The 27,027-nt window shown below is 35.9% G+C and overlaps 1 protein-coding gene across 4 annotated transcripts in view; it reads right to left on the reverse strand.

The window, feature by feature from the left end:
• SLC44A1 (solute carrier family 44 member 1) overlaps window positions 1–27,027 on the reverse strand; it is a 168,051-nt gene that overhangs the window by 64,592 nt on the left and 76,432 nt on the right. For all 4 annotated transcript variants that reach the window (XM_063081720.1, XM_063081722.1, XM_063081721.1 and 1 more), the window contains exons 4-6: window positions 18,021–18,157; window positions 6,998–7,091; window positions 405–574 (exon numbers count right to left, since the gene is read on the reverse strand). In XM_063081720.1, the coding sequence (XP_062937790.1) occupies window positions 405–574; window positions 6,998–7,091; window positions 18,021–18,157 (401 nt within the window). The remainder of the gene's footprint in view (window positions 1–404; window positions 575–6,997; window positions 7,092–18,020; window positions 18,158–27,027) is intronic.

The raw sequence follows: 27,027 nt of genomic DNA on the forward strand, positions 1-27,027 counted from the left end.
TAAATATATCAGAAATCTATGTCCTCAGATGGGAGTATATAAGAGAATATGTATCCTCTTTTATAAATAAATATACCTTTTGGAATCGTAACTAAAACAAAGGGTGTTGATTCATTAAAAGAAGCCTCCTGTCAACATATTAAAGGCAGTTATAGGCTAAGTAACCAAAGTTTGGGAAAACACCGATTTTCTCCAATGAAACAAAAAAGGGAAATGAGTTTCAGATATATATACATATCTATGTGTACATACTTATAACTATATATAATCTGAAACAATTATTTTGGCTATGGGAAATTAGACATTTTACAAGTATCCCCAGTTGTATTCATATTTTGCTTAAAAGACAGAACAGTCTTCTACTGCAGTACTATGCAATAGCTAATAATGAGAAAAACAATTACCTAGTGATAACAAGCAAAGTCCCAATATAATTTCTTTGCTGGTCATTACTCCACTAATCAGCCTGTGTAAGACACTATTGTCACTGACAAAGGTGATCAGGGCCTCTGCAAACTTGGCATAGCAGGAAATGTTCACAGGAGCACAGCGATGGAAGAATGGAATAGGTGCACTGGTGACACAAGAAAAAAAATCAGAAAAAAAATTACTCCTACTTAATATAAATGCCACATCAAACACACAAATGAAAGGTGAATATGGCTGCAATACATTCCACCCTCCACACATCATTATGGGAGCTAAGAGCTGTGCGCTTAATGCTATGAAGATGACTGTCATGGGTAGTGATGCAAATCTTAACACAAGTCTTATCAGAGGGTGGAGTGCATGTTACAACAGAAGACATTACCCCCCCTTTCTGAAAAGAAACACACATACACACACACACACACGCACACACATACACACACAGACCTACCAAAAACAAAACCAAAGACTTAAACTGAGGAGCCTGCACATCTACCAATCAACAGGCAGATGACAAAGCTTACACACATATACTTCATCGAACTGAAAATGAATTTTTGCCATAGCAATTTAAAAATAAAAAACACACATGCTTTTACTTAAAATGTGCCACCATTAATAAAATGTTTCCTCTAACAGCAAACCATACAAAACCTCAGATTGATAAAGGCATTTAGGGCACAAACTTAATACCACTCATATAAACAAAGTCATGCTGAGACATCAACATACAGTATAATATGCAGCTATTTAAAACAATAACCATAAGTACTAATAGAAGGAAATGCTTATAATGTAATAATAGAAGGGGAAACATTATACTAATTATGACGATGACGTCTCTGCAAAAAAAGTGAAAAATATCTGACTTCCTAGGGTCATGAAATTCCGGGCTATTTTCTTTTCTTTTTATATGTTACTTAATTAATCCAAGATTATCTGTGTCCAAAAAAAAAAAAGGGTAAAATAACCAATTACTTAATCACTTATATCAAGCTTATGTAGACTGCAGCTTTTACATTTGAAGAAATGCTGTGTATAAACTGTGGCAAAATGGTTTGTTATAACATAGTTCTACCTCAACTTCTGAGAGGATGGTATACATCTAATCAATGAGAGATGTAAACAAAGAACTGTGTATATGCCTTCAGTTGTGATTTGTTTGGATTCTAAGGGAGCCCATATGTATGTCCATGCACAAATACACATTTATGTGTACATTAAGTTAAAATTTAGCCATCATTAACATGAATCACACATTTTCAGAATCGTTCATAAGACTATCACTCAGAGCTCTAACATAGCATTTTTGACCAAAATGATATAAATGGGTCCTCATTCATTGTTGGCACTGTATTTTGGTCCAATTACTGGATAAGATTACATGGTTGGGCACCAAATTCCAAGTTTTCTAATCTCGGCAAAGCAACTTTGTATGGCCTAAAGCCAAACACTATCTGTTTCCTTCTTAAAAAATAATAAGTATATTTATTTTCAAATAAGAATGTGACTGAACTATGTATCAGTTTTCCTGTGTGTGTATTTGTGTATACTTCCAAAATGGTGTTAGTGAAAATTAATGCCAAAGATTTGATATTTTATCAGAAATTGTAAGCATTCTGAATATGCTTGTATTACACATATTCAAGTCATGGTTTTTTGACCAAAAGTTGTTTCCCTAATGATGTAAAAAGATATTAGAGTGCAGAGCATTTTTAAATAAAATGGATTTAGTTAGAAATATAAGAATCAAAAAGGATTAACCATAAGTTCTTCAGTCAATGGACACTGATTTGAGACAGAAATCTTTAAGCTGACAATTCTGTTGTGATTCACCTGTTTCTTTTCTGATGTCTAAATGCTGTTCCTGCCAAGTTAATGTCTCTGTTTAAGGACTTTTCTAATCATATTTTTAATAAAGCCTGGTTCTCTATCCTTCAAAACTAAAATCCTCTCGGCTTCATGATTACCTACATCTTCATCCTCTTTATTTATTACCCTATTATCTCTGATATAGACTCTAACTCACTTGCCCTCAACCTTGAACATAAAATACATCCACATAAAGGATATTGTCTTTTTTCCTGTTTTTAGTACCCACTAATTTTCTTGGCCCTGCTCTCGTTTTTTCCTGTCAGATAACTGTAAAAACCCATATTCTCCTAACATTACACAGCTGTGTTGTGTCACCCCATCTCCTTCTTTCTCAGTTTTTCCATCTGTTAGCCAAAAGGGTAGGAGTAAGTACTCTGTAAGTCTTTACAGATCATCATCACGATAAAATAGCCCACCCTTAAATCAGAGATTCTAAATTATATAGGATCAGCATACCCAGTATTTTCAGTATTTTTCTGCTTTTCAAATTTTGGATGAGGACAGATTATTTGAAAAGGGAAGGACTGTACTCTCAAAATTCTTCATTTAGGAGAAAGTCCTGAGTAATATCTGCTCTGAACTTACCCTTTCAAGTCATTTTTATTGTATATAAAACTTGGCCAACTGGAAAGAGTCCTTTTATAACTATCGTTCAAAGAATTGGAGCAAAATAACAATAGTCCTTTACCCTATAATTCAGTCTATGTCAGTTAAAAAAACAGTTCTAAATTTAAAGATATAAAATTAACACAAGCTGATTAACTACATTGTCTAGCTGACAGTCAAAATCTGCTTAGTAGTAATGAATAACAGAAATAGAAGGCAAATAAAAGAGGAGATAATATATGGACACATTATTCAAAAATAAATAAAGTACTTTTGCTTTAAAGTAAAAAGAACTAGATTCCCTTGTTTGATATTCTTTTCTCAACTCTTTCCCAAACAAAAACAACTCCACCAGCTATGGGGTTTTGACACTTGAATTATTTTCTTATTTAAAAAAAGGTAGGTAATTATGGCATTGAAATGGTTTATATGTTACCATTTAAATCCCATGTGATATAATGAACTTAGGAGGAGATGAATTAACTGATTTTATGTAACTCTGAGAAAATAATACTTCTGAGAACCTAGTATGTGAGATCATCTCCATTTTAGTATCTAACCTAAATGACACATTCCGTGCTTCTTAATTAAAAGGACAAGCATAAAGTATTCTATTTACAGTAAATCTGTCTACTTTTCAAAGCCCATCAAATATTGAATCTTTAAGAAGTCAATGCTGTCCTATTAGGAACTGATTCACATTATTGAAACATTAGTCAACAAGAACAAATTGAATTTATAATGAGTCTTTTAAAGATTTTTAAAAATTAGCCACTCATAGGAAAATTGTATCTTACCTTGGCAAACATAATGTCCATTTGCCTTTAAGTCAAGATTATCACAGTTAATGAGCTCCCCAAAATATGATGACAAACAATGCCTATTATCTCTTATCCATATGCTTTCATGAGAGAAGGGAGGAGGTTCTAATTATTTTAGAACCTCAAGTTATAAATAAACAATTTCATGCTAAAGGTTTTATTTAAGAAAGAATAATAATAAAGGGTTCTGACACACAAAAAACAGGAGATAAGTCAAGAATCTAATAGCAATATGGTTTTCACACATTTCATTTATTTCTTTTCTCTCTTTCTGTACTCCTTTTTATTACCATTATTATCTTTTACACTAACTGGGGTATAGACTCTACAAGATCCCGGATTCAAATTCTGAATTACAACAATTAGTTGTGTGGCCTTGGGTAACTTAACCTCTCTCATCTTCTATTTCCTCATCTGCAAATTGGGGGCAATATTCTTTAGGTTCTTGTGAGGGTTGAATAAAATAAAACACATGACAGACTTGGTATGGTGGCTGGCACACAGTAACTGATTTGTAAATGTTAATTTACTCTTGAATCTTCCATTTAAAATATACAAATAGATAACATTTTCTTCTTAGCTATTAATTTCTCTTTTCTATATTATATTTTTCCCCAGCACCTAGTAACCTTTCTGGCATCCAGAGATGCCCAGATAAATGATGAATAAGCTGAATTTATGTAATCTGTTTCTACTATTGCTGTTTTCTCTGGCTCTATACCTAACAGTAAGCATTATAAACATATGGGCTAGCTATTACTATTATCTCTACCATGTTTGGCATTTCACCTTTAAAAAGTTACAAATTTGGATAAAATACGCCTTTTCTAGGCATTTGCTTTTGAAATTCAAAAGCTGTTAGGAATGGCAACTGTTTGGCTATTATATGTCACCAGTGTTTTATTGCAAATAATTTATGATTGCTTTTCTCTAGAACAGGAACTGCCTTCAGTGGCAGAAAGTTCCTGGTTACCCAGGAAATTGGGGACAAAGGGAGACGCTCTAAAAGTTGAGAGAAATGATACTTCCTAAGCCAAGTGACAAGCACAATAATGAATATTTAACATATATTATCTTATTTAATTCTTACAACAATTCCATGATAGAGCACGAATATTCCCATTTTACACATAAGGCAACTCAGTTTACAGAGAGGTTAAGGGACTTGCTCAAGGTGACAAATAGAGAGTGGTGACATGGAATTCAGGTCCAGACTTATCTGGACTCAAAGTTCATGCTCCTCTGTCCCACTAGGATGCTCCTAGGAGGACAGCAAAAGAGATGGAAAGATGCTGAGGACCACTTGCCTGCATCACAGTTTTGCCTAAGACTGGTCTTTGGCATTTAAAAAAAAGTCACCAAAACCAAAGTCTCTACTACACTATGATTTAAGAACAGAGAACAGGTTTACTCATTTTGGAGGACTTGCTATCTCATGCTACGTGTGGAATGGGGTAGCACCCCAAATTCTTTTATTAAAACAAATTTATTCTTGTTCTCAGAAACATTCACTTTGACAAACACTAAATAACTGTGATATTTACAAGGTCCTAATTTGCCTTCCTTTTATCAACTGTTTCTTACCTTTTATTTTCCAACAGGTTTGGTTTAGACAAAAGTGATAATGTGAGTGTGAGGTACTAAAATAAGTAAAACATAAGGATCTTTAAACACAGCATAAACACCATATATAGTCACTTTTCAGATGGTACAGTTTTAGCATTGCATCTTAGATCAGTGAGCCATTAGATGATGATCAGCTTGTTAGAAGCCAGGTCTATCCATCTTTAAAACCTATGCCCCTAATACTATGCTTTGTCTTCTAGCGAGTGCCCTTAGGACGGGTGTGTGTGTGTGTGTGTGTGTGTGTGTGTGTGTGTGTGCGCGTGCGTGCGTGCGTGCGTGCGTGCGTGTGTGTGTGTTTGTGATTATCCTTTCATAACATGTTTTGGCCTTGAAAGAATGACCCTCTACTCACTCAAAGTATGTATTTAAAACAAACTTTACCAAGTTGGATAGATAAGGGTATAGAGTTTTTATATTGGTAATTCTTCTGCAATGACTCTACACAAAGGACCTATTTTTCTTTACTTTCACAGCTTCCCTAATGCTCTCAGTTTTGATGAATACAAACTCCTTACCTGTCGGTCTAGAGCCATAATTTATAGGTCCCTCTCACCAAGTATCTTTTAAATTAGTCCGTTTATTTTTACGCTTATAGGCTTTAAATTTCAATAGCAACTTGATGAGATGAAAAGAGTTGGAAATCAATTTAACTGATATATCCTTTTTCTGCTTTGCAACAGAATATTTCAAATTCAAGTTAATAAAGCACAAGTTATACCCATAAGTAATCCAAAAGAAAGTAGACATGAGTCTCAAATATTTTTACCCAATAGCTTACTATAATATATTGAGATAAAATAAAGTGGCTTCGATCAGTTTTCCTGGAGAAGTTGACTCTTGTTATACATTGTTAGCAATATACACCATGGTTCTCAAGATCAGACATGCTCCAAAGGGTGTGTGTGCGTGTGTGTATAGATACATACACACACGCACACACACACATATACATACATATACCTAATTCTGAGGATATATTCTATAATGCTTGAGAGTTTGTATCCTTTTTAAAAACCTATTTATAATTTTAAAATTTACTTTATTTATAACTACTGCGAGATCATTCCAAAGAACATTTCTCATTTCATCTTTGTATCCATTACACACAGTAGGTACTTGATAATAAATGTCTGTTGAATATGACATTGGATAAGATATGGCAAAAAGCCTAGTACAGAGAATGTACCTAAAGTATATTACCTGAAACAAACTATGGAGAATAATCACTGGCATATTTTTATAATTTATAAAGTAAGGATTACTAGGATCAACTTCAAAGATTCTTTGGAGACTGTGAGACTTGGTTTCTAAATTTGTTGCAGATTTTATAATGATTAAGCAGTTTTGTATACTTAAAAATTATGGCATAAAAATAAAAACAAAAAAAAAGTAAACCCCTAAAAGAAATTTAAAATATCTGAGAACAAGAAAAGTTGTTTATCTATGCATTTCTTTTAAAGGTATAAAATACATGTTGTCATTTCTATTGCTAGTTTTCCACTTTCAAAATTTTGTTGTAAAAGTATTGGACTTAGGCAACAGATATGATCAAGTGACTATTTCCTCAGAATAACATATACAGTTTAAAATTTATCTACAGAAACAAAAGTCACAAGTTAAAACTTTGCAGTAAAATTTACCTCGCTGGAACTGGTAGTTTGGGGCAAAGAACAGAAGATTTTGAAGATGTAGTATATTCAGAAGGCTTTAGGTTGTAGCTACATAGTTCTGAGCCTGTTGAAATAAAAGTTATATGTTAGCTGGCAGAACAGTCTGAACAAATTCTGAGTCACTTTAATTTTATATGTCAATATAAACTCAACATATACAACTTTCAAACATTATAGAATTCATAAGAATCTGATTTGATCTATACTATCAGTCCTCAATCATTTAAAACTGATTCTTCTCTGAAATTACTGATAATGCAATTTGTCATATACAAAATTTAGTTAATAATATTAAAGGTAATAACAATAAGTACTAGAACTACCTTTATTGAGTGTCTGCCATATGTCAGGTTCTAAGAAAGGTGACAAATATGTATTATATCATTTACTATAACTCTATAAGGCAGGCATTATTTAGTCCACTTTCGAGAGGAGGAAATCGAAGCTAAGAGATAAAGGTAAATAACCTGCCCAAGAACACATAGCTAGTAAATAGTAGGGCTGGGATTAAACACCACATCTCTTTGACTACAACACCCATGCTGAACAACATATTGTCTCTCTTTCTTATGCTTTCCATTACTAAATATTCAAAATTACTGCATATAGCATGTATGCATTCAGATAATACATTACTTTTTTCTTATTTAAAAAGCAGGAAATACTCCTAACTATAAATAAACTGAACAAATTGATAAAATCGACAAATTGACAAAAGCAATTCCTAGTCTTCAGAGAGATTAAAATAAGTCCAATTTTAGGTTGGTTATGTAAAGAACCATCAATTTTTCTGATTGTATGGCTAATACATATTTAAATAGTAGAGAAAATTCAGATGAATACAGTTCACCAATCCAAAATGTTTTATTTTACTCACTTGCTAATTTTCTAATATAGCAACTAGAATACCAGACAGTTCGTTACACAATAGATATTGTTAACTGAGGAGATCTAGGTTCTAGTTCTAATTTTGCTGAGTACCTCTGGAATTATATCATACAAACTATTTATATTTGACTAACTGACGTTCCTACCAGATTGCTAATTTGGTCAAATTCTTTATTATTAAATACAAACAGAATAGTTTTCCATTTGTATTACACATGGTACCACCATGGAAAAAGCTTAAAATATAATGTGAAGAAAAAACAGTAGACTTCAACAACAAGTTAATTATGGAAAAGGCATGTGGGCATATGAGAAGGAATTAGAAGGGAATACAGAAAAACAAACATAGCTTGATTTGTTGGGATGACAAAATTGGGAGTGAATTTACTTCACTTATATTTTGTCCTATCAATCGAATTAATTTTCAAAAAGCAACAGACCACCATTTAATTCAGCAATGCTACCCCAAACCAGCAAACAACCTGCTAAATGTTTAAATATGTGGGTTGTAATAGCATACTTAAATAAATACATGTAGCATATATTTTATATAAAGAATAACTCAAGTAATTTGACAATGAAAAATATTTTTAAAGAGATACTTGAAAGTTACATGGTAGTGTTCTTCAAGCTTTTTCAGCTTAAAATAGACTCAGTAGGAAACCAAGTTTCAAAAATTGTTTTTGACTATTCTTTTCCACTTTAATGACAATTTCTTTAAAAAGTTCAGCATGGATATTAAATACTTAACTCTTCCAAAAGTATTGTCTTTCATGTTTGAAAATAATGCCACTAGATTTTACTCATGGAAATTTTGGAGAAAACATGACAGCAATGGCAAGCAAACACTTTAGATTAATCCTGAAATAGCTGGGAGTCCTATTATAGAATTCCTTATGAAAAAAACAGCAACTGTGCCAATAACTGAAGAGTACCCAATGTGATCATCAGCTTCCTGATCTGAACTGTCTACGTATTTCTTTCTGAGTACAAGATGGAATTGATTTGCACAATATAAAAGGCCCTAACTAAAGCACTTTGTGTCAGTGCTGCCAAATACACTGCTTCATCTGAATTCAGTGAACATAATCTCCATCCCCACCCTTTCTTCATTTAAAAAAGGAGGTCAGCAGGTGCAAAAGAGTTCAATTTTATAAATACTTTCCCAGGATAATACTCAATGAAAGGATAATAGCCTTATCTCTGATGGTATTCTGGGACACAGGCCAGTACTAAACAGATCCTGTACTAAATAGATTAAAGAAAAAAGATATTTACAATGTTAGTAGTGGCAATCATAAGAAACCTTATGCTACTTCCTGCTCAGAGGGTTGATAACACAGGAGCCTCAACAAAGAACACTAAAAACAGCACAGTAATGGCAAATATCTTAAAACTGTTTTTCTTTTCATGTTTATTAGCTAAAGCATTTTTAGTAAACGTTTTAAAGGTAATGTCTGTTTTGTTTTTCTATATAAACAATACTCAGCACAAGAGGTTTGGACACTAACGGTAAGACAAAGTTTTTTTTCCAATGCAAAAGCAGGTAAAAAATCATACTCGAGTAATGAAAAGTCAAAAACTAAAAACGAAAGCTTATGTAAAGCACACCAGAGGCGGCAATCCATGCAATGCAGCCAACGTTATTCAAAGGCCATCAGAATGAGTAATCTTAGGAACCTAACTAGGGTCTATAAACATTTATCATGGTAAACAGTTCCTATAGCCCCCAGAATGTTAAACGACTACAATTTTTCAAATGCCTTATAATATTCAATTATTTATTCTTTAGTTCACTATCAGTTATATCAACTCCCCTAAGAGGTACATTTCCATCACCACACTCCAAAAATTACAGACAAAAAAAAAAAAAAAAAAAAAAATACTTCCAAGGCCTTACAAGCAATCACTGGCATGTTTAGAAATAGAATTCTTCATTCCTGAGCCATGATGCTTCTTTTGTGTCATTCCTGATAATTACAACTGAACAAGTATTCAATAAGCTCTTGGGCAAAAAACATATGTTCTACAGACACCTCAAAAACAACATGTTTGGAGAAAAATTATTTCCATCACCCACTTTCCTCCTGTATATTTTCTATTCTGGTTAATGGTTCCGCCATCCATGAAATCTCCCAGATTAAATGTGCAAGTCATCCCATATTTTCTTCTTTATCTACCACTTAAGACGGTCAAGATACCAAGACCTGGCAATCAGACCTTCCTACGTGATGTCAGACCTTCATGATCTCCTGCTGGCTCAGTTAAATACTCTCCCAAAGGGTTTCTAATCTCCATCCTCCACATAACCATCAGAATGATCTTGTAAAATGCAGATTAGTCATATTATACCCCTATCCTCAGGACTCAAGGCCCTCCTTCAACATAATAAACTATCTACAACCGATTCTTGCTGTTTAACAAGCTTTCAGGCTTTTTCATATGCTGCTCCCTCTGCTTGTGCTGTCCTTCCCTGACCAGCATCTGAGTGAGTGTTAAAAGTTTAAGCAGAATTTCTACAAACTACCCAAACTTCACCTCCTCTGTCAAGCCTTCCTTTGACCCACCCAACAAAATTATTTACTACTTAGCTCTGTTATAAAACATAGCATATTATTTTGCTTTTTTTTTGTTGTTTATATATCATCTCTTATAAAAATGTGAGCTATTTGAGAACTGGGACCTTATGCCTTTGAAATATCTGGAACCCTAGGTACATAGATGGTACCCAAAAGCCTTCTGTTGAATAAAACGGATATCCTGATGGGGAAAAAAATTAAATAAGTTTTTAGTCTCATATTTTGGAGTTACATGCTACATGCAATGTTCACATGCTTTTCACCATATTTGCAATTCCCAAGAAGCACCCATTTACAGAAATCAGCTAGCTGGGGGTGTCGCATCAACTATCAATCACTACTGGCATATGCTAGATACGCAATAAATATTTGCTGAATGAATTGATTTTGAACATCTATGTGTAAGACTTCTACTAGGTGTTACGAAGGACAAAGAGAAGTTTGACTCTACTATGCCGGAAGCTCTTTAAATGTGGGGAACGTATTTTGTATCTCTGGCACATACTTAATGGGTACTAAGTATCTGTTGAATAAAGGAATTAGTTTAAATTGCATTATCAAATGTAAGGATTTTCTTCCTTTTTAAACAAGTAAGCATCCTTGCTGGACTCTGTCTTGGCGCCAATTACTTCAGTTGCTACAGTTGATCATTTTGTTTATTTATAAATGATATCCAGTCCAATCTTTTGATTCACTGTGCCAAAAAGAATCCATACTAATTCTGCGATTTAAGTTATATTGTTACTGACTGGTAAAAAAGAGTGTAATATACTGATTATCTATTGATACTGACTCTAAACCTAACAACCAGATAGTAATAATCAAAAGGCTTATTAGTATATTCACAAATAGCAATTTTTTGCTGAATGGACCAAATAATCTGTCATCATTAAGAAAGCATCAAACTGCATGGCTCTACTAGAAATGTGAACCTGGTCCAAATGGCAGGTCATAAAGCTCTCAGAATTTATACAAAAATACAGTACATATTGAAGAAGCACTCTTAAATGGGAATGCTTTTTCATAGACTATAAATGAGACAGAAATAAGAGGAAAATAAAATTTCTGCCAGAGTTTATTACTGTGTTAGGGAGGACAAAATATATATTATGAAATAATTTGATAAGATTAGTGGAAAGGGTAATAAAAATCCCACATGAACTATTAGCATCAACGGAGAACACACTGTCAGCCCCTAACTTACTCACAGCTTATGCTCATTTCTAAACTGCTGTTTAGAATTCAGACAGCAAGTGCAAAGAACAAAATGATATGCAAAGCACCTGGCACAGTGCATGGCACACAAGAGGTACCAATAAATGGTATGCTGAAACAAAACCCAGGGCTTAAGTATGATTTACCTACTCAGACTCAGATGCCCATGCTTAACAATGGGGACAGTGAAGGGAAGGGTAGGGTGGACTATGAAGCAGAGATGCTGGGCAGCATTAGAGGGAAGAGAGAAAAGAGAACTGTCTAAGTAGGCACTGTCTTCCCCTTCCTGTCACTACCTGTCATGGTATGGCTGGATTGAGATGAAAATCTCATATAAAGCCAAATTTGCTTCAAAAGGAGAGAGATTCTTCCCCCCTATAATGTATGCATTATTTGAGTTTTCAAAAATAATGATAATAAAGGAAGAAAGAAACCTGTTCATCAGAAACTAGAGGGAAGGAAAGTGAGAGTAAGATGAAATTCATGCCCTGCTGAAAATAAGACTCATATGGGAGCGCTTACTAGATGGTTTCAATTTTCTCTGTAGGGCATAAGTCTAGGAAAGAGGATGAACAAAAGGGCTTAAGAGAAGAAAAGGTATAAATAATCTCTTCGAGAGTATGTATAAGAGAGAAAAGTATGAATGAATAAGATGAACTATTTAGAGATGAGCTAATTTCACAAAAATCCTGGTTAGGCTGAAGCTAGACAACTTACCTGCTGGTGGCAACTTACATGGTTACAGAATTAGGGATAAACTGTGTTGAGAGAAATTATTATGTGGCAAAAAAGATGAACAGGAAAATCCAGTCCATTGTTCTTTCAAATAACATTTATAAATATCTACTCTAAGAGCTCCTACAGGGCCCTGGGTATTCAGAGGTGAAAAGAGCATGTTTCTGCCCCCAGGAAACTCATACAATGATGCAAGAAGATGATAAACAAAGAACTGACAGAAGTTTGATACTGAGTCCTCACGGTATTAGGCAACTTAAATTTTTTAGAGGCAATTTTTAAATTGCTTTCTTCTCTAGCAAATATATTTATGATATTTGTGTTATATATGGATTACGAACCATTATAACAAATGCACACTTGCATACCTACCACACAACTCACTTACTAGAACTTGTACTTTTACATTCATCTAAATTCTTCTGCCTGCCTTTCAAAGCTCATTGTAATATGACAGCATCTCCCCATAACCAATCTAATTTCCAGCTATTTCTTCCAAACTCTCTATTCTAGTCCAACATACCTGACAGTGGCATTCCACAAACTCTAAGTGTCCAAGAAAATAACTCCTCTTTCTTGACTAATGGAAACAAAGATTTGAAGAAATATTTGATTTGCCGAATAAATGCATTTCTTAGGAACACCACTACAGGAACCAAAAGCTTCTCTGTATAAACATTTTAAATAATTTCGAAAGGTAATAAAAGTTCATGTGAACGGATGGTTGTAAGTGCTAAAAAGTACTTTCAAATGTTGTCATGGAAACTTACAATTCTTTGAAAAGGATTTATATGATCTTTTCATTCCGGTAAGAAACAAGTTATTTTACCCTGCATTTTAAATAAATAAGGTTTAGAATTAACATTTAAAAAGTTACTACCTCAAGCAGAATTCTTCTCTTTCATAAACTTATTTTTTAAAAATTCGGTAAAATACACATAAAATTTATTATCTTAACCATTTGCAAGTGCACAGTTCAGTGACGTTAAGTATATTCACATAACTGTGCAAGAATCATCACCATCTGTCTTGGGAACTCTCTTCATCTTGCAAATTGAAACTATCCATTAAACAATAAATAACTTCCTATTCCACCCTCCCTGCAGCCCTTGGCAACTACCTTTCTACCTTCTGTCTTTATGAATTTGATTACTCTAGGGACCTCATATGTGTGGAACATATAGTATTTGTCTTTTTGTGACTGGCTTATTTCACTTTGCATAATGTTCTCAAGGTTAATCCATGTTGTAACATGTGTCAGAATTTCTTTTTTTTTTAAATTGTGTGGTAAAAAAACAATAATGAAGTTTACTATCTTAATCATTTTTAAGTATATAGTACAGCAGTGTTAACTATATGCACATTGTGTACAACAGATCTCTAGAACTTTTTCACCTTGTAAAAAATAAACTCTATAGTGATTGAACAACTCCCTTCCCCCCACCCAGCCCTTGACATCCATAATTCTACTTTCCATTTTTAAGAGTCTGACTACTTTAGATATTTCATGTAAATAAAATCAAATGGTATTTTTCTTTTTGTGACTAGTTTCTTTGACTTAGCCTAGTGTCCTCAAGTTTCATCTATGCAGCAACATATGACAGGGATTCTTTCTTTTTTAAGACTGAATAATATTCTATTATATGTATATACCACATTTTCTTTATCTACTTACCCATCCATGAACATTTAGGTTGCTTCTACCTCTCAGCTATTGTAAATAATGCTGCAGTGAACATGGTTGTGCAAACATCTCTTCAAGATACTATTTTTAGTTCTCTTGGATACATACCAAGAAATGGGATTGCTATATCATATGGTAATTCTTTTTATTTATTTAATTTTTTTTTTGATGGTTGTCTGGTATGGGGATCCAAACCCATGATCTTGGTGTTAAAAGGCTGCACTCTAACCAACTGAGCAACTGGCCAGCCTCATATAGTAATCCTATTTTTAATTTTTAGAGGAGCCTCCACACTGTTTTCCATAGCACCTGCACCATTTTACATTTCCACCAACAGTGCACAAGGGTTCCAATTTCTCCGCATCCTCACCAACACTTGTGATTTTCTGTGTGTGCATGTATGTTTGTGTTTTGATGGTAACTCTTCATATAGTCTGGATATTAACCCCTTATATGATATATGATTTGCAGATGTGTTTTTCTATTCCATGGGTTGACTTTTCACTCTGTTGATTTTGTCCTTTGATACATACAAGTTTTAAATTTTGACATAATCCAATTTATCTTTTTTCTTTTGTTGCCTGTCCTTTTGGTGCCATCCAAGAAGTTATTGCCAAATCCAATACCATGCAGCTTTCCACTATGTTTTCTTCTAAGTTTTATAGTTTAAGCACTTATGTTAAAGCTCTTTCATGACCTTTTAACCATCCCCTCTTACAGATTTGAAAATTTCTCACTTAAACCTGAATTATCTCTTAAAGATATCGCTTTCTGAAATTAATAATTGAGATCTACATATTTGAGGTCAAAGTGCCTGTGTATTTTCCAATAGAAATATAGCAGTGACAACATGTGGACTTGCACCTCAAATGATGAAAAGGATAATTTAAAAAGATAAAAGGGGGAAAATAATGCAAAAAGTAGAGAAAGAATTCTCTGAATAAGAAGGGTAATACTGGAATTAAATCTTACCAGGTCCAGTTTTAAGTCACCAAGGCCAAGAATAACATAGGTTCTTTTGAGAAATTCAGAAATTCCAGCTTAGGGTTACTACTAAAATAAGGTATTTAGGTCCCTACACCAAAAGCTCCCTCTCTATTATACTTTTATAATTTTCTATTTGCCTGTTAAATTATTGTCTTCTCCATCTTCCACTGTTGTGCTTCTTGATTCTGTCATCATCATTATTTTTTATGCCTAACTTATAGATTTATTTTACACACATCTGGCTCAAAAGCCTAAGGGTGACTTTGTATCTAGACACTTATTTAAGAAGTCTGTTTTCTGAAATAACATTTATTCATTAATACTTCTTGAATAACTATTTTGTGCAAGAAACTATGGGAAATACAAAGCTGCATAACACCAGGAGGGTCTTCTTAATTAGACCTGAATAGGCCACACTCAGTATCATATTCACTCGAAACAGTACTGGCCTGGAAACAAAGCATGCCAGCAGGACAGCATAGGGCATTTCTCCTCAATGGGTCATCACAGGAGGCCTCATAGCCAACAAGGAACTAGCTCCCTTCTGGCCCTTCCGGTTATAGCTACATTCAAAGGACCAAGACTCACATCTAGTAGGTTCAAGAGGACATGTTGGAAGATAGTTCCAGACTAGATTATGGCTTTGAATGACGGTATAAGACATAGAGACTTTTATTTTTTATCACTGATGGTTTCTGAACAAGGAATTATTAGCATTGATCGAAGCTCTAGGAATATTAATACGGCAGCAGTAGGTAAGGGAGCTAAAAGTAGAGAGAGATGGGGGACAGGATGACTAATATATTCCACTGGTGGAATAATAACATTAATAGTAATAATGATTACGACAGCAGCTAATACTTTTTTTTTTTACACACTATTTGCTAGACACTATGCAAAGCATTCTTCATGTATTAACCCCTCATAACAATCCTATGAGGTATGTTGGGTACAAATAGTATCCTTATTTCATAGATGGGAAAACTGAGGCATGGAGAGGCCAAGTATCTTGCCCAGGGTCTCACAGCTACTAAATGGTAGGAATAACATTTGTACCCAAACTATCTGACTCCAGAGAGCCTATAACCTTAACCACTCAACTACATCACCTATCAGAGTATATTATGTGTACTCACATCATCTAAGATTCTGAAAAAACCCTTAAGGAATAACTCATACCTCCCTAAGACACCTGATAATGATAAGGCTGATACTTCTGATATAAGGCTCAGCAAGCCAACACGTGGGGATATCACGTGGGAATAAAAATGAGATCTTGAAGAGTAGGTGGTACCTTTTTATTCAGTGACTGCCAAATACCCATTATTTGTAATGTATCATCTCATTTAATCTCATATCAATTTATGAGGGAAGTATTATTTTTAATCCACATTTTTTCAGATGAGGAAATCTTGGCTCCAAGAAGCTCTACCTTTTGCCCCTCATTACAAAGCCAGTCAGTGACAAAATCGGAATAGGAATCCAGAGCCAAATCAATCCCATGCTCTTTCTACTATTTTATGCTGAGGGCTTGGAGTATTGGGACAGGAATATTGCCTTGCCCTCAGAAGGCTAGCACCCCCATCTGAAAGTCTCTAGAGCCATCTATGGTAGTATGTGCATAGCCATGGCCCCAGGCTGTTTCCCTACCCAGCTAGAAGTTATACCAGGGGGATGCTTGAGTCAGTCCTTATTCCAAGAAACAATAACTAGCCTGTAGACATGGGTAGGACTGAGGCAGCTCTGAGGGTTCTTACACAAAATACAAACATGAAACCTCAAGGAAGTTCAAAAACATGGACTTGAGGGGCCATCAGTATGTAGGCCTTCACAAAGAATTTTTTTTAAAAAAACTCTCTGAAGAGAACTGAGGCTAGAATCTGGAGATAAGAATTCCAAGAGAACAGGAAACTGATTATGTTGGTTTTCTCAGCTAATTCCCATACATTTAACCTCAAAATTTCACAAAACCCTTCTTAGAAAAATAGCTATGACATAATGTTAAATTAAAAAGCACAACACCAAATTATATATAAACCAATGTGTTGAAAAAAAGAATTGATGGGGGGCCAGTTGGCTCACTAGGTAGTGTGGTGCTGATAACAGCAAGGTCAACAGTTGGGATCTCCATACCGCCCAGCCACCAAAAAAAAAAAAAATAAAAGAACTGATGGTGGAATTTTGATTTCTACTTCTTTTCATTTTTTCAGAATTTTTCAAATTTCCTATAATACACATATATGAGGGCACTTCAAAATGTTTGTGGAAAAATAGAATTAAAAGATAATATACAAAAAGAAAAAAAAAGATAATACAAATCTTTCCACAAACTTTTTGAAATCCCCTCATATTACTCTGTAAACTAGGGGTAAAATATACATATATATATATACACACACACACACACTAATTCAAATACTTTCAAATCAACACTTGGGAAAGGGGAGAAACCCAAATTTTACATACAGTGGTCTAGTAATTTCCAAGTACTCAAAAGGCTACATCAAACTCACCTGAGACATTTATAAAAAATATAAATTTCCAGAGCGCAAAGACCTACTGAGTCAGAATTTCCCTGGGTAGGGCCCAAGAATCTGGAGTTTAACAAGCTCCCTAGGTGACTATAATTTTATTTTTTAACAAGGAAGTCCAAAATTATTTCAATTCTCTTTTTCTTTTTCGGGGGGAGGGGGGGCTTGGCCAATACAGAGATCTGAACCCTTGACCTTGGTGTTACAAGGCTGCACTTTAACCTACTAAGCTAACCAGCCGGCCCCTCTTTTTCTTTCTAAAGTTCCTTAATGATTTATTTAACACTAGCACATATTTATATTGGAATGTAAACAGACATTTAACAGTGAGAATAGGTGACTGGGGTGTAGATTTAGATGGCCTAATGTCTCACCATTTATCTCTGCAAACTTCTGAACATCACTCAGGGTTTTCAGTTCTTGTCTTGGACATGCTGCTACGCACAGTGCTACAGACCTGATCTTCCGGTTTATAAGGTCCAGATTGCATGGATCCAAAAAGAATACATACCTAAAGCATGGAGAAAAAAACTAAGAAATTATTTCACAAAACACATTCTGGTTCCCTGTGTAATTGACCAAGCCTAAAAGCAAAGAACATCTATTCCATACTCTTTCACAATAAACATTTCACAACTCTAATCATAAATAAATTTTTTAAAAATAAAATACTGTTAACAGTGGAAATGGGGGAATTGTAGGACTCACAATATTCATGATCTACTTTTCTAATATTTAAATGTTTGTAATGTGCCCACACAGATTTTATAATCAGAAATCATCTATTTTAGTTTTCCTAAAATCATTAATTTTAGTTTTCTTATTTTCTCAAACTTGTACAAAAATAATTATTGAGATATCCCAATGAATTCAATGGAAATTAGTGGGAAATACAAACATTTCAACTATAGTCATCTCTGGGTGTTAGAATAAAATGATCTTTTTTTCTTTTTTTTCTTTTTTTGCAGCTGGCTGGAGAATGAAGTGATTTTAATTTCCCTTCTTTTACTTTTCAGACTTGTCACTTTCTAGAAAGAATAAAAATTACTTTGAATTGAGGAAAGTGCAATAAGTAGTTTATTAAAAAGATCCATTACATATAGACAAATCCTAAAACTATCCTCTCTATATTCTGTACATTTATGCTTTATAAAAGGGAAGACTAATTAAAAATTACACTAAAACAGATCACTTTAATGTTATAAAGTAGAAGAGATGATAAAGACTGCAGATATTATCATTTGCCTGAAGACAAAGTAAGGGCCAAACACTCATCTGAGATAAGCTAAGTATAATATATTATGGATCAAGAGAAGGAATACAAGAAGGAATACTTTCATGCGAAATAAGAGTTAAAGAATCTCCAGCCCAGGTTTTAATACCACTGAGTCCATGTTTTATAAAATCATGTATCTGTCGACAGCCTTTTACACACCGTTTAACCCTGATGCTATGCAAAATATTCAAATCTGGAACAAGAAATATAATCTAATCTAAGAATTAGATGAATAAATCGAAAAGCAAAAAAAGTCAATACATATGCTGAGATGGATAATATAAAGGCATATCAGAAAAAAAAAAAAGTAGGTAGAAAACAAAGGTGGGTGAGAAGGTGCCAGAGAGGCCTTTGCAGATGAAGTAACACTGCACACTTTAGTGCAGCGAGGGTGCTGGAGTGAGCAGGGCTGAAGCTATGTTAGGATCTAAAACCACTTGGGCTGCAGGTAAATTTCAAAAAGCCAGTTTTTTTCCTGGCCTGCATTTCTCTGAGTTCCCTCTTTTCCCATGGTTTGTTGATATTTCAAACCTTGGTTATGAGACAAGATAACATTATTTACATTACTGTAAAGTTGTTCTCCAGCCAGCCTGGAGCTGCAGACATGCACGTATATCCAGACACTGGGAAACCAAGGAAGACATCAGTAAAGTTATGCTGATTCCATCCCTCCAGCAGGACCATGAGACAACATCAAGGATAGGAGCAGAAACCAGATGGAGTCATGACACTTTGCACCTGAGACCTTGCATGAAGCCTTCATGGCTCCCGTCTCCCTCCCTCTCTGCTTTTCATTTTCCCACGTTCCTCAGCCCTCTCTTAAAAAACCCATCAGTAAATCTGAGTCTTTGAGATATCTTTAGCTTGGCCATGCTCCTTCAGGTTTACTGGGGAGATGACTTTAATCTGCCCATTCTGTTTCGGGTTTACTGGGGAGATGGGGTAGCCTAACATCTCTCCTCAGGTCACCAATATTCCTGAATAGAAGCTGACTTCCATTTTCACCAGCCTTTGACTTTTAAGTGGTTTCCTTTTGAAAGAGGGCAGACAGCCAGATCTGTGTGCCCAGTAACAAGGGGACGAGGACACCAGCATGAAGGTCAGGTATAAGCTACAACCTACCAAACTAAAAAAAAAAGATTTTTTTTGTGACCATTAGTGACTCCAAAACTATTACTGTTCCACATAGATAAAAGGAAAGAAAAGAAGCCAGGCAGAAAAATGTGGTTTAGAGGTGGGATTCATGGACTGTTTCCATGGTTGATGATAAGGAGGTAGGGCATAGACAGAACCTGTCTCTGGCAACTTTAGGGTAGAAACAAGCATTCCCTTATTAATTCTCTCTACCTCCATCCTGTGCATCTAATTGAGCACATCCATGCCTGGAATCCTATACGATGAACTGCAGAAAGCCAGATCCTAGACAAGAAACACTCAGGTCCTTGAGGAAGGTGTTATAAAACCTTTGAATCAACTATTATTACTACCACCATCTCCACTACTAACAACACTATTATCAATAATAATAAAAACAATAACAGTAGCCAACATTTGAGTACTTACTGTGTACCAGACACTGTGTTAAACCCTTTACATGTATTAACTCATTTAATCCCCACAACAATCCTGTTGTGCATTTCTGTGGGGGGTGAGGGAGAGAAGTTGAGTGCACAGTTCTAAATGATGAGCAATGCCTTGAGAACTATCTGGAGAAATCACATGACAGTAGAAAAATAGAATTAAGGAAAAGTAAAGAAAGCCAGAAGCTGCCGGGCCTTGCGGCTGGGCCTGGGCTGGATCAATGATAACCTCCTAAGAATAGATGCTTCGTCTGATTGCCCAGCAGGCTTCTACTCCTCCAAGGCCAAAAGTGCCCCCACCATATTTCTATATTCTTTTATACTTTAAAACATTTTTTTAAAAAATTTATACTAGTAAGTGGGCAGCTGCCTTATACCCTGCTTTCATCAGACCATCCTGGGCTTGCTTTCTGGTTCCCACTCTTAATAGTTCTCTTACTTTGGAGAATATATTTATCCTTCTGAGCCTCAGTTTTCTATCTGTAAGACCACTTACTTTATAGTTTGTTGTAATGTTACCAATAATGTATATAAAGCACCTACTCTATAGTATATACTCAGTGATTCATATCATTATCACTAAGAAAACTATTTGCCACTTCGGGACCAGACCCCCCCTCCTGCAACCACGCACACTGCACCAGAGCCTTGGGGCCACCCAGGGACACAGGGCATAGAGAAGGGGACTGGATCACCCTCCCGCAACCAGGCACATGGTGCCAGCGCCTCAGGGCCTGCCTGGGGACCAGAGGCATGGAGAAGGGGACCAGATACACCCCACAACCAGGCACACCACCAGTGCCAAGGGGCATGGCAAAAACATCACCCCCATGTGGGTGGTCCACCACAGCCACCACAAAAACCATGGCTGCCGTGAAAGCAGCTAGATGCCACAACCACCACGCAGATGGCCCACCAGCAACTGCAGTGCATTCACACAAGGAGAGTCACCAGCAGAGATAAAGAAGAGGATGTCTCTCTCCAAAAAGCCCATTTCAGAGTGACAGGAGAAACATCTGCTATACTCTAATGTTGGGGGACCTGATTATACCTCTCATCATTGGACAGATCGTCTAGGCAACAAATTAACAGAGTAACCATTATTCTTTCAGAAGGAGAGAAGAAATCTGGAGTAATAAGAGGGGGGGAGGGGGGAGGAAGTGGGGGAAGCGGAGAAATCTGACAAGGGGCATAAAGAATAATTATGATTTATAACAATACATATGCTAGTAATATTGATTTGATCAACATATCTCAATGTTCAACCCCCAAAATATGTATAATTGATTTTGATTCAATAAATTAAAATTTAAAAAAAAAACATTGATAGGTTTCACATAAGAGAGGGTTAAATGTATAAACCAAAAAAAAAAAAAAAAGAACAAAACCAGTTCCTCTGGTGAAAAGGTGGCTATGTGGATCAAATGAGAGTGCATGTAAAGAAGGCCTTTGTTGACTATAAAGCACTGGACAAATACGAGAGGCTGTTCATTCAATAAACCTTCATAATTATTTTAATAAATAATGTGAAAAGGTAACAATGGTTGAATGAAGGATTTAATGTTTTTAATATTGGAAAATCCTGAATTTGAAAGGCTTATATTTGTATAGATAAATGTTATTAATATGAGTATTAGAAATTTTGTGAATTTCCTAGAAATCTGTTGTCCTTACTGTCCATATAATTGGACATAATTCAAGTTATCTTAAAGTGTTGTATTCCACAATATAATAAACTCCCATCAGATTAAAAAATAATAATAATAAAAAAAAGAAAACTATTTGCCTTTCACAAATTTTACATTTGATAGTAAGGCACTAAACTCAACACTTTCTGATAGAGGCATAAAATATGAACACATGCTAATAGTTTTTAACTGGAAGAAAAATCTACGTAGGTGTATTCATGACTGTTAGGTCATTAGCCTTTATAACAATTAAGTAGGCCTCCAGAACAGGTCTAGCATAAGAAAAATGAGAATAAGAGGGTGAGAAGAATGCCGCCATGACTATAACACCGTAAAATTAGCACTGCACAATTTTTAGCCTGTGTGTATGATTTGAAAAAATCTAAAATCAACAAAAGTAAAAAATAATTTTAATGGTATCTTCAGAAAATATACTCACTCATATACATATACATGTTCACACTTCATACCTTACCTACCTCCATTATCTAAGAACATATTAAACTTAATTCTCTATGCATTTCACATATTCAAATGTACACATGCACGCACAATGTTAAAAATAACTTACAGGCCTTAGGTCAGGTTCTATTAACATTTCCTGGATATCTAGGTATTGAGCACTGTCAAACTCATGACCTTATTTGAGCCTCACAACTCTGTGATACCATCACCACTCCACAGATGACAAAACTGAGGCCCCAAGAGAATAACTACATGGCTCAAGAGAGCCAAAGCATGAATTCAAACCTAGTCCTTCTGATTCTGAGTTTCACTCTGTTTCCATTCTGCTCGCTTCTCAAAATATTTCCTACAAATACCGTTAATAATTGTAAATGTTTTATAGTAACTTTGAATGTTCTGTTTCCAGCATTCTTAAGTTCATTCACTATGCAGCAACATGGGTGTATAAGTAATTATGTTTTAACTAACTAATATTTAACTGAATATATACAGAGTAGAAAAGTGCTTGTATCAAACAGATAAATTTATGATTCATCAAAACTATACTTTCTTGCCTTTTGATTTGAAAATGCCCTTGGCCAGATAAATAAATCCTTACATTAGTTTCAGTTTGCTCTTTAAACAAAATGAACTGTATATGGCAATTTTATTTTTCTGACAATGAGATAAATAACCAATACTTGAATAAGCATGGCATTGGCAGACCAGTTTGTTGTAACTAACTGAAAAATATGATGAGTGCTTTTCAACTGAGAGGCTGAGAGACAGAGGGTAAGATGCTAAAAAATATTCCAGAAAGGTTTCTCAAAAATATTCAGCCTACTTTCACTCCCTCCAGAGAAATGGATGGGAAAGGAATGGTGCATGTGAATTTCGGGAAAGCTCTCAGGCAACTTACGTGTTTTGGCCTCTATATCCCATCCTTCCAAGTGGAGGACCAATGTCACAGATAGTCATAACACTAAGTTGAAAACATGTTTTTTATTGCTATCCTCAGTGTATTTTTAATATACCTATTAATAACTTAAAAACAGCTTTAAATTTCACATCTTTTAGACGAACTCAAATGAATAAAATAGCAAAAGTGGAAATGAAAGAACCAGTAAGAGAAAAATACTCCATAAACTAAATAGCCCAGACACCTGCAGGCATCGGCATATACAATATGCGCACGAAATGATTGCATGATTGAGAGAACACATTTGCAGAGAGAATTGTGAAACAGCCTAAGCAAGCTTTGAACTTAAAAGTTAGATGGGAATGGAGAAAAATGCTCAGACCAAACTGTGAAGCAAACATTACAGAGGATAGCAGGTAAGTCACGTAGATACATATTAGTTGAGGTGGTTTCTAGGACTTATTTGAGAGAGAGAAAAATAAATTCATTATAAATTGAAATTTTTGAAATATAATAACAAATTATCCCCAAAAGACAGGAAAAGGAGTTATCTAAGTTGAATGCTCTGTCTACACTGTGCATGGGGGACAGATGCACCAAAGACAAAAACAGGGCAATGAGGCAAAGGAGGGGCACTAAACATGGAAACTCAGGAAAAAGGTCAAGAGCTACGAAAAGAGGTGACTTTTAAAGCTGTGCTCACAGCAAGAAAATGAAACTGAATGATATGATGCCAGAGAAGGTTTAAACTTAGTTTAAACCTCTACTTTGCTTTTACTGTCCTTACCAAAGATAGGCAAAGGTAAAGAAAGTATTATTTACTGAGAATTTACTGTGAGCCACAAACCATCTTAGGCTCTGTCCTCACAACATCCTATTCCATAAATGACGGAACTGACTTACAAGTAGGGTGACTACCTAAGGCCACACTGACTTGAACCCTGGGCAGACTGACTCCCAAAGATTAGTCTTTCCAATCAAACTGGAAAGTGAGAATAAATGTAATGGAGAGTGCGTTATAAACTGATCAAGTTGGTAGATTAAATCAGGCAATCCTCTGGAACCCCAGAGGATACAAAACTCTGCCCGGACACTCTATGTGGTACGCAGTCCTCACGTGACAAGGGTTAAGTAGTAGGATGATAAGAAAGCACTTCATTCATTCAACAAACATTACAATGTGTCTACTCCTGGGCTAGGCCCTTTGGATACAAAATTTATAAAACACAGTTCTTGAATGCAAGTAACTTACAGCCTAGGGAAGGAGAGACAAAAATTCAAACAGTCATTTCAAAACCATGTGATCCTGTGGGAAGGTTGAGATGGCAGTGGAAATTGTGTAATTCTGCATGGAGGATAACTGGTGAGAGGAAGCATTAAAGAGGAGGAGGCAGTATGTAAGCCACATTTTGCAACTGAGTAGGAATTTTTCAGACAGACAGGGAAGGGAGCACTCCAGGCAGAGGAAACTGCATGTCTAAAAGCACAGAAGCATGAAAGAGCATATTTAAGGAACTGCAAATAATCTGATAAGGTCGACTATAGGATGGGGCATCAAAGAGCTATGTGCAAAGGAGAAGCAAGGGACAGAAAAGGGAGACATTCTTTGAATCTGGAGGATCTTATAGCTCTACTCCATTAGGCAACGTGCGCTCAAATGGCCATAGCACACTGATGCCCTGGTATAACCAGCCCCTCAGGTTGAGGGCCAGAGAGGGGACGGCAGGGGCACAGCGGCACTGCTCCAGAGATGAGCCTCAGCCATTAAACTGCCTCCTGCTGCCATGGCAACTCTCTGCGGCAAGGCTTTTTGGAGCAAAAGGTGGCAAGCAGATACTAGGTCTGCTGGCCGCCTCCTGCCGAATTTGGCTTCTCTCCTTTCTAATCAGGACGGAAGTGCTGCAGCACTAAAGCTCGAAGGCTGCCTGAAAAATCCTTCGTCACCTTCTGCTTTAGTGATTCCTGACAACATGTCTTCCCATGAGGGGAATAAAAATGGAGGCTGATCATTTTTCCAATTATTACCTCATATCAATTTACAATTTATAGCCCCTTTCCACAGAGTATGTTGCCATTAGTGAATCACACCAAAAGGAAAAACACGACAGCTTACAGAGGTTTCTGCTATTGCTAAATATAGGCAACAGAGAGTCCCGCAGATCTGTACTCCACCCACAGTGGAATTCTGCCCAGAGGAGGCCTCTTATTTCCTGTTTGGGGGGTGGAGGCGGGGGCCAGCATGGCAAGTCTAGTCATCTCATGGAGGATGAGACCCAAATGCCCCAGAGCCATGTTATACTAAGATAGAGCTCTGAGGCCAGCACACCGAAGCTGATAAAACCCAGACTAAACTAACACAACTCACTGCAACACATAATTAACTAAAACCTTGTTAGCCCCCAACGTTCTGGAACAAAGCTAAGGGGAGAGAAAGAAACAAGTTGAGAGCAGCAATTTGTCTTCAAAATTGTAACTCAAGACAGCACGGAGGAAATTGTTCAATGTTCTCAACACCCCAAATACTGCATGAACAAGTGCTAGAGAACAGAAGGAAGCAGGGACTGAGGTGAGCTGCGGGAAACCCAACCCATGAGGCTGACAGCAGGGGTGTCCCACTTCTCCACCACCTCCCCAATCCTAATGAGGAAGAGGAGAAAATCTCCTGAGAAAGAGGCACCACTGGTGAAAATAAAACCTAAGGAAGCACCTCCCCATACCCCAAAGAGGCAACTGAACTCTAACCAGCACAGCAGCCTCCTCTGCCGGCACTTCGATAGCCCTGGATTTACAGGCAACTGGTAAGAAGAGAAACTTTCACAATCCTTTCTCGTGATTCATAGCATTGAGAGTTGAAAACAACAAAATTGTGGGAGAAACCCAGGGATCAGATTAAGACAGTAATACTCAGAGAATGTTTACCTCTCTGACCTCACCTTCCCTTGGCCTCCCCCTGATGTCCTTTCTGTTCCTCAGACACTCTGGCACACCCTCACCTTGGGGCCTTGGCACTGTCTATCTGCCTGGAATGTTCTTTCCTCTAGATAGCAACAGGGCTAGCTAGCTCCCTAACTTCTTTCAAGCCTTCACTCAAAAGTCACCTTCACATGAGCCTGGAGAAAATTATTCTAAGTGAAACCACCCAGTTACAGAAAGAGAAATACCATATGTTCTCACTCATAACTGGGAGCAGAATCCATAAATAAATAAATGAAGAATAAAGAGAGACAGAGAGAAAGAAAGAAGCAACAGTCACAGTAATACGTTGAACTTTTAGAAAACTAGAGATGGAAAAGGGGAAGGGAGGAGGAAAGAGGGGGGCTAATGAGGAATTGGTCAATGGACACAAAGAATGATTGCATATTGTAATGATGAATAAGCTAACCATACTGATCACCACGCGTTGTACACAATTATTGAAAATCAACATTGACCCCACATGTATGTGTAATAAAAAAAAAAGTCACCTTCTCAGTG

Source organism: Cynocephalus volans, chromosome 17, assembly GCF_027409185.1.
Source record: "Cynocephalus volans isolate mCynVol1 chromosome 17, mCynVol1.pri, whole genome shotgun sequence".
Lineage (NCBI taxonomy): Eukaryota > Metazoa > Chordata > Mammalia > Dermoptera > Cynocephalidae > Cynocephalus > Cynocephalus volans.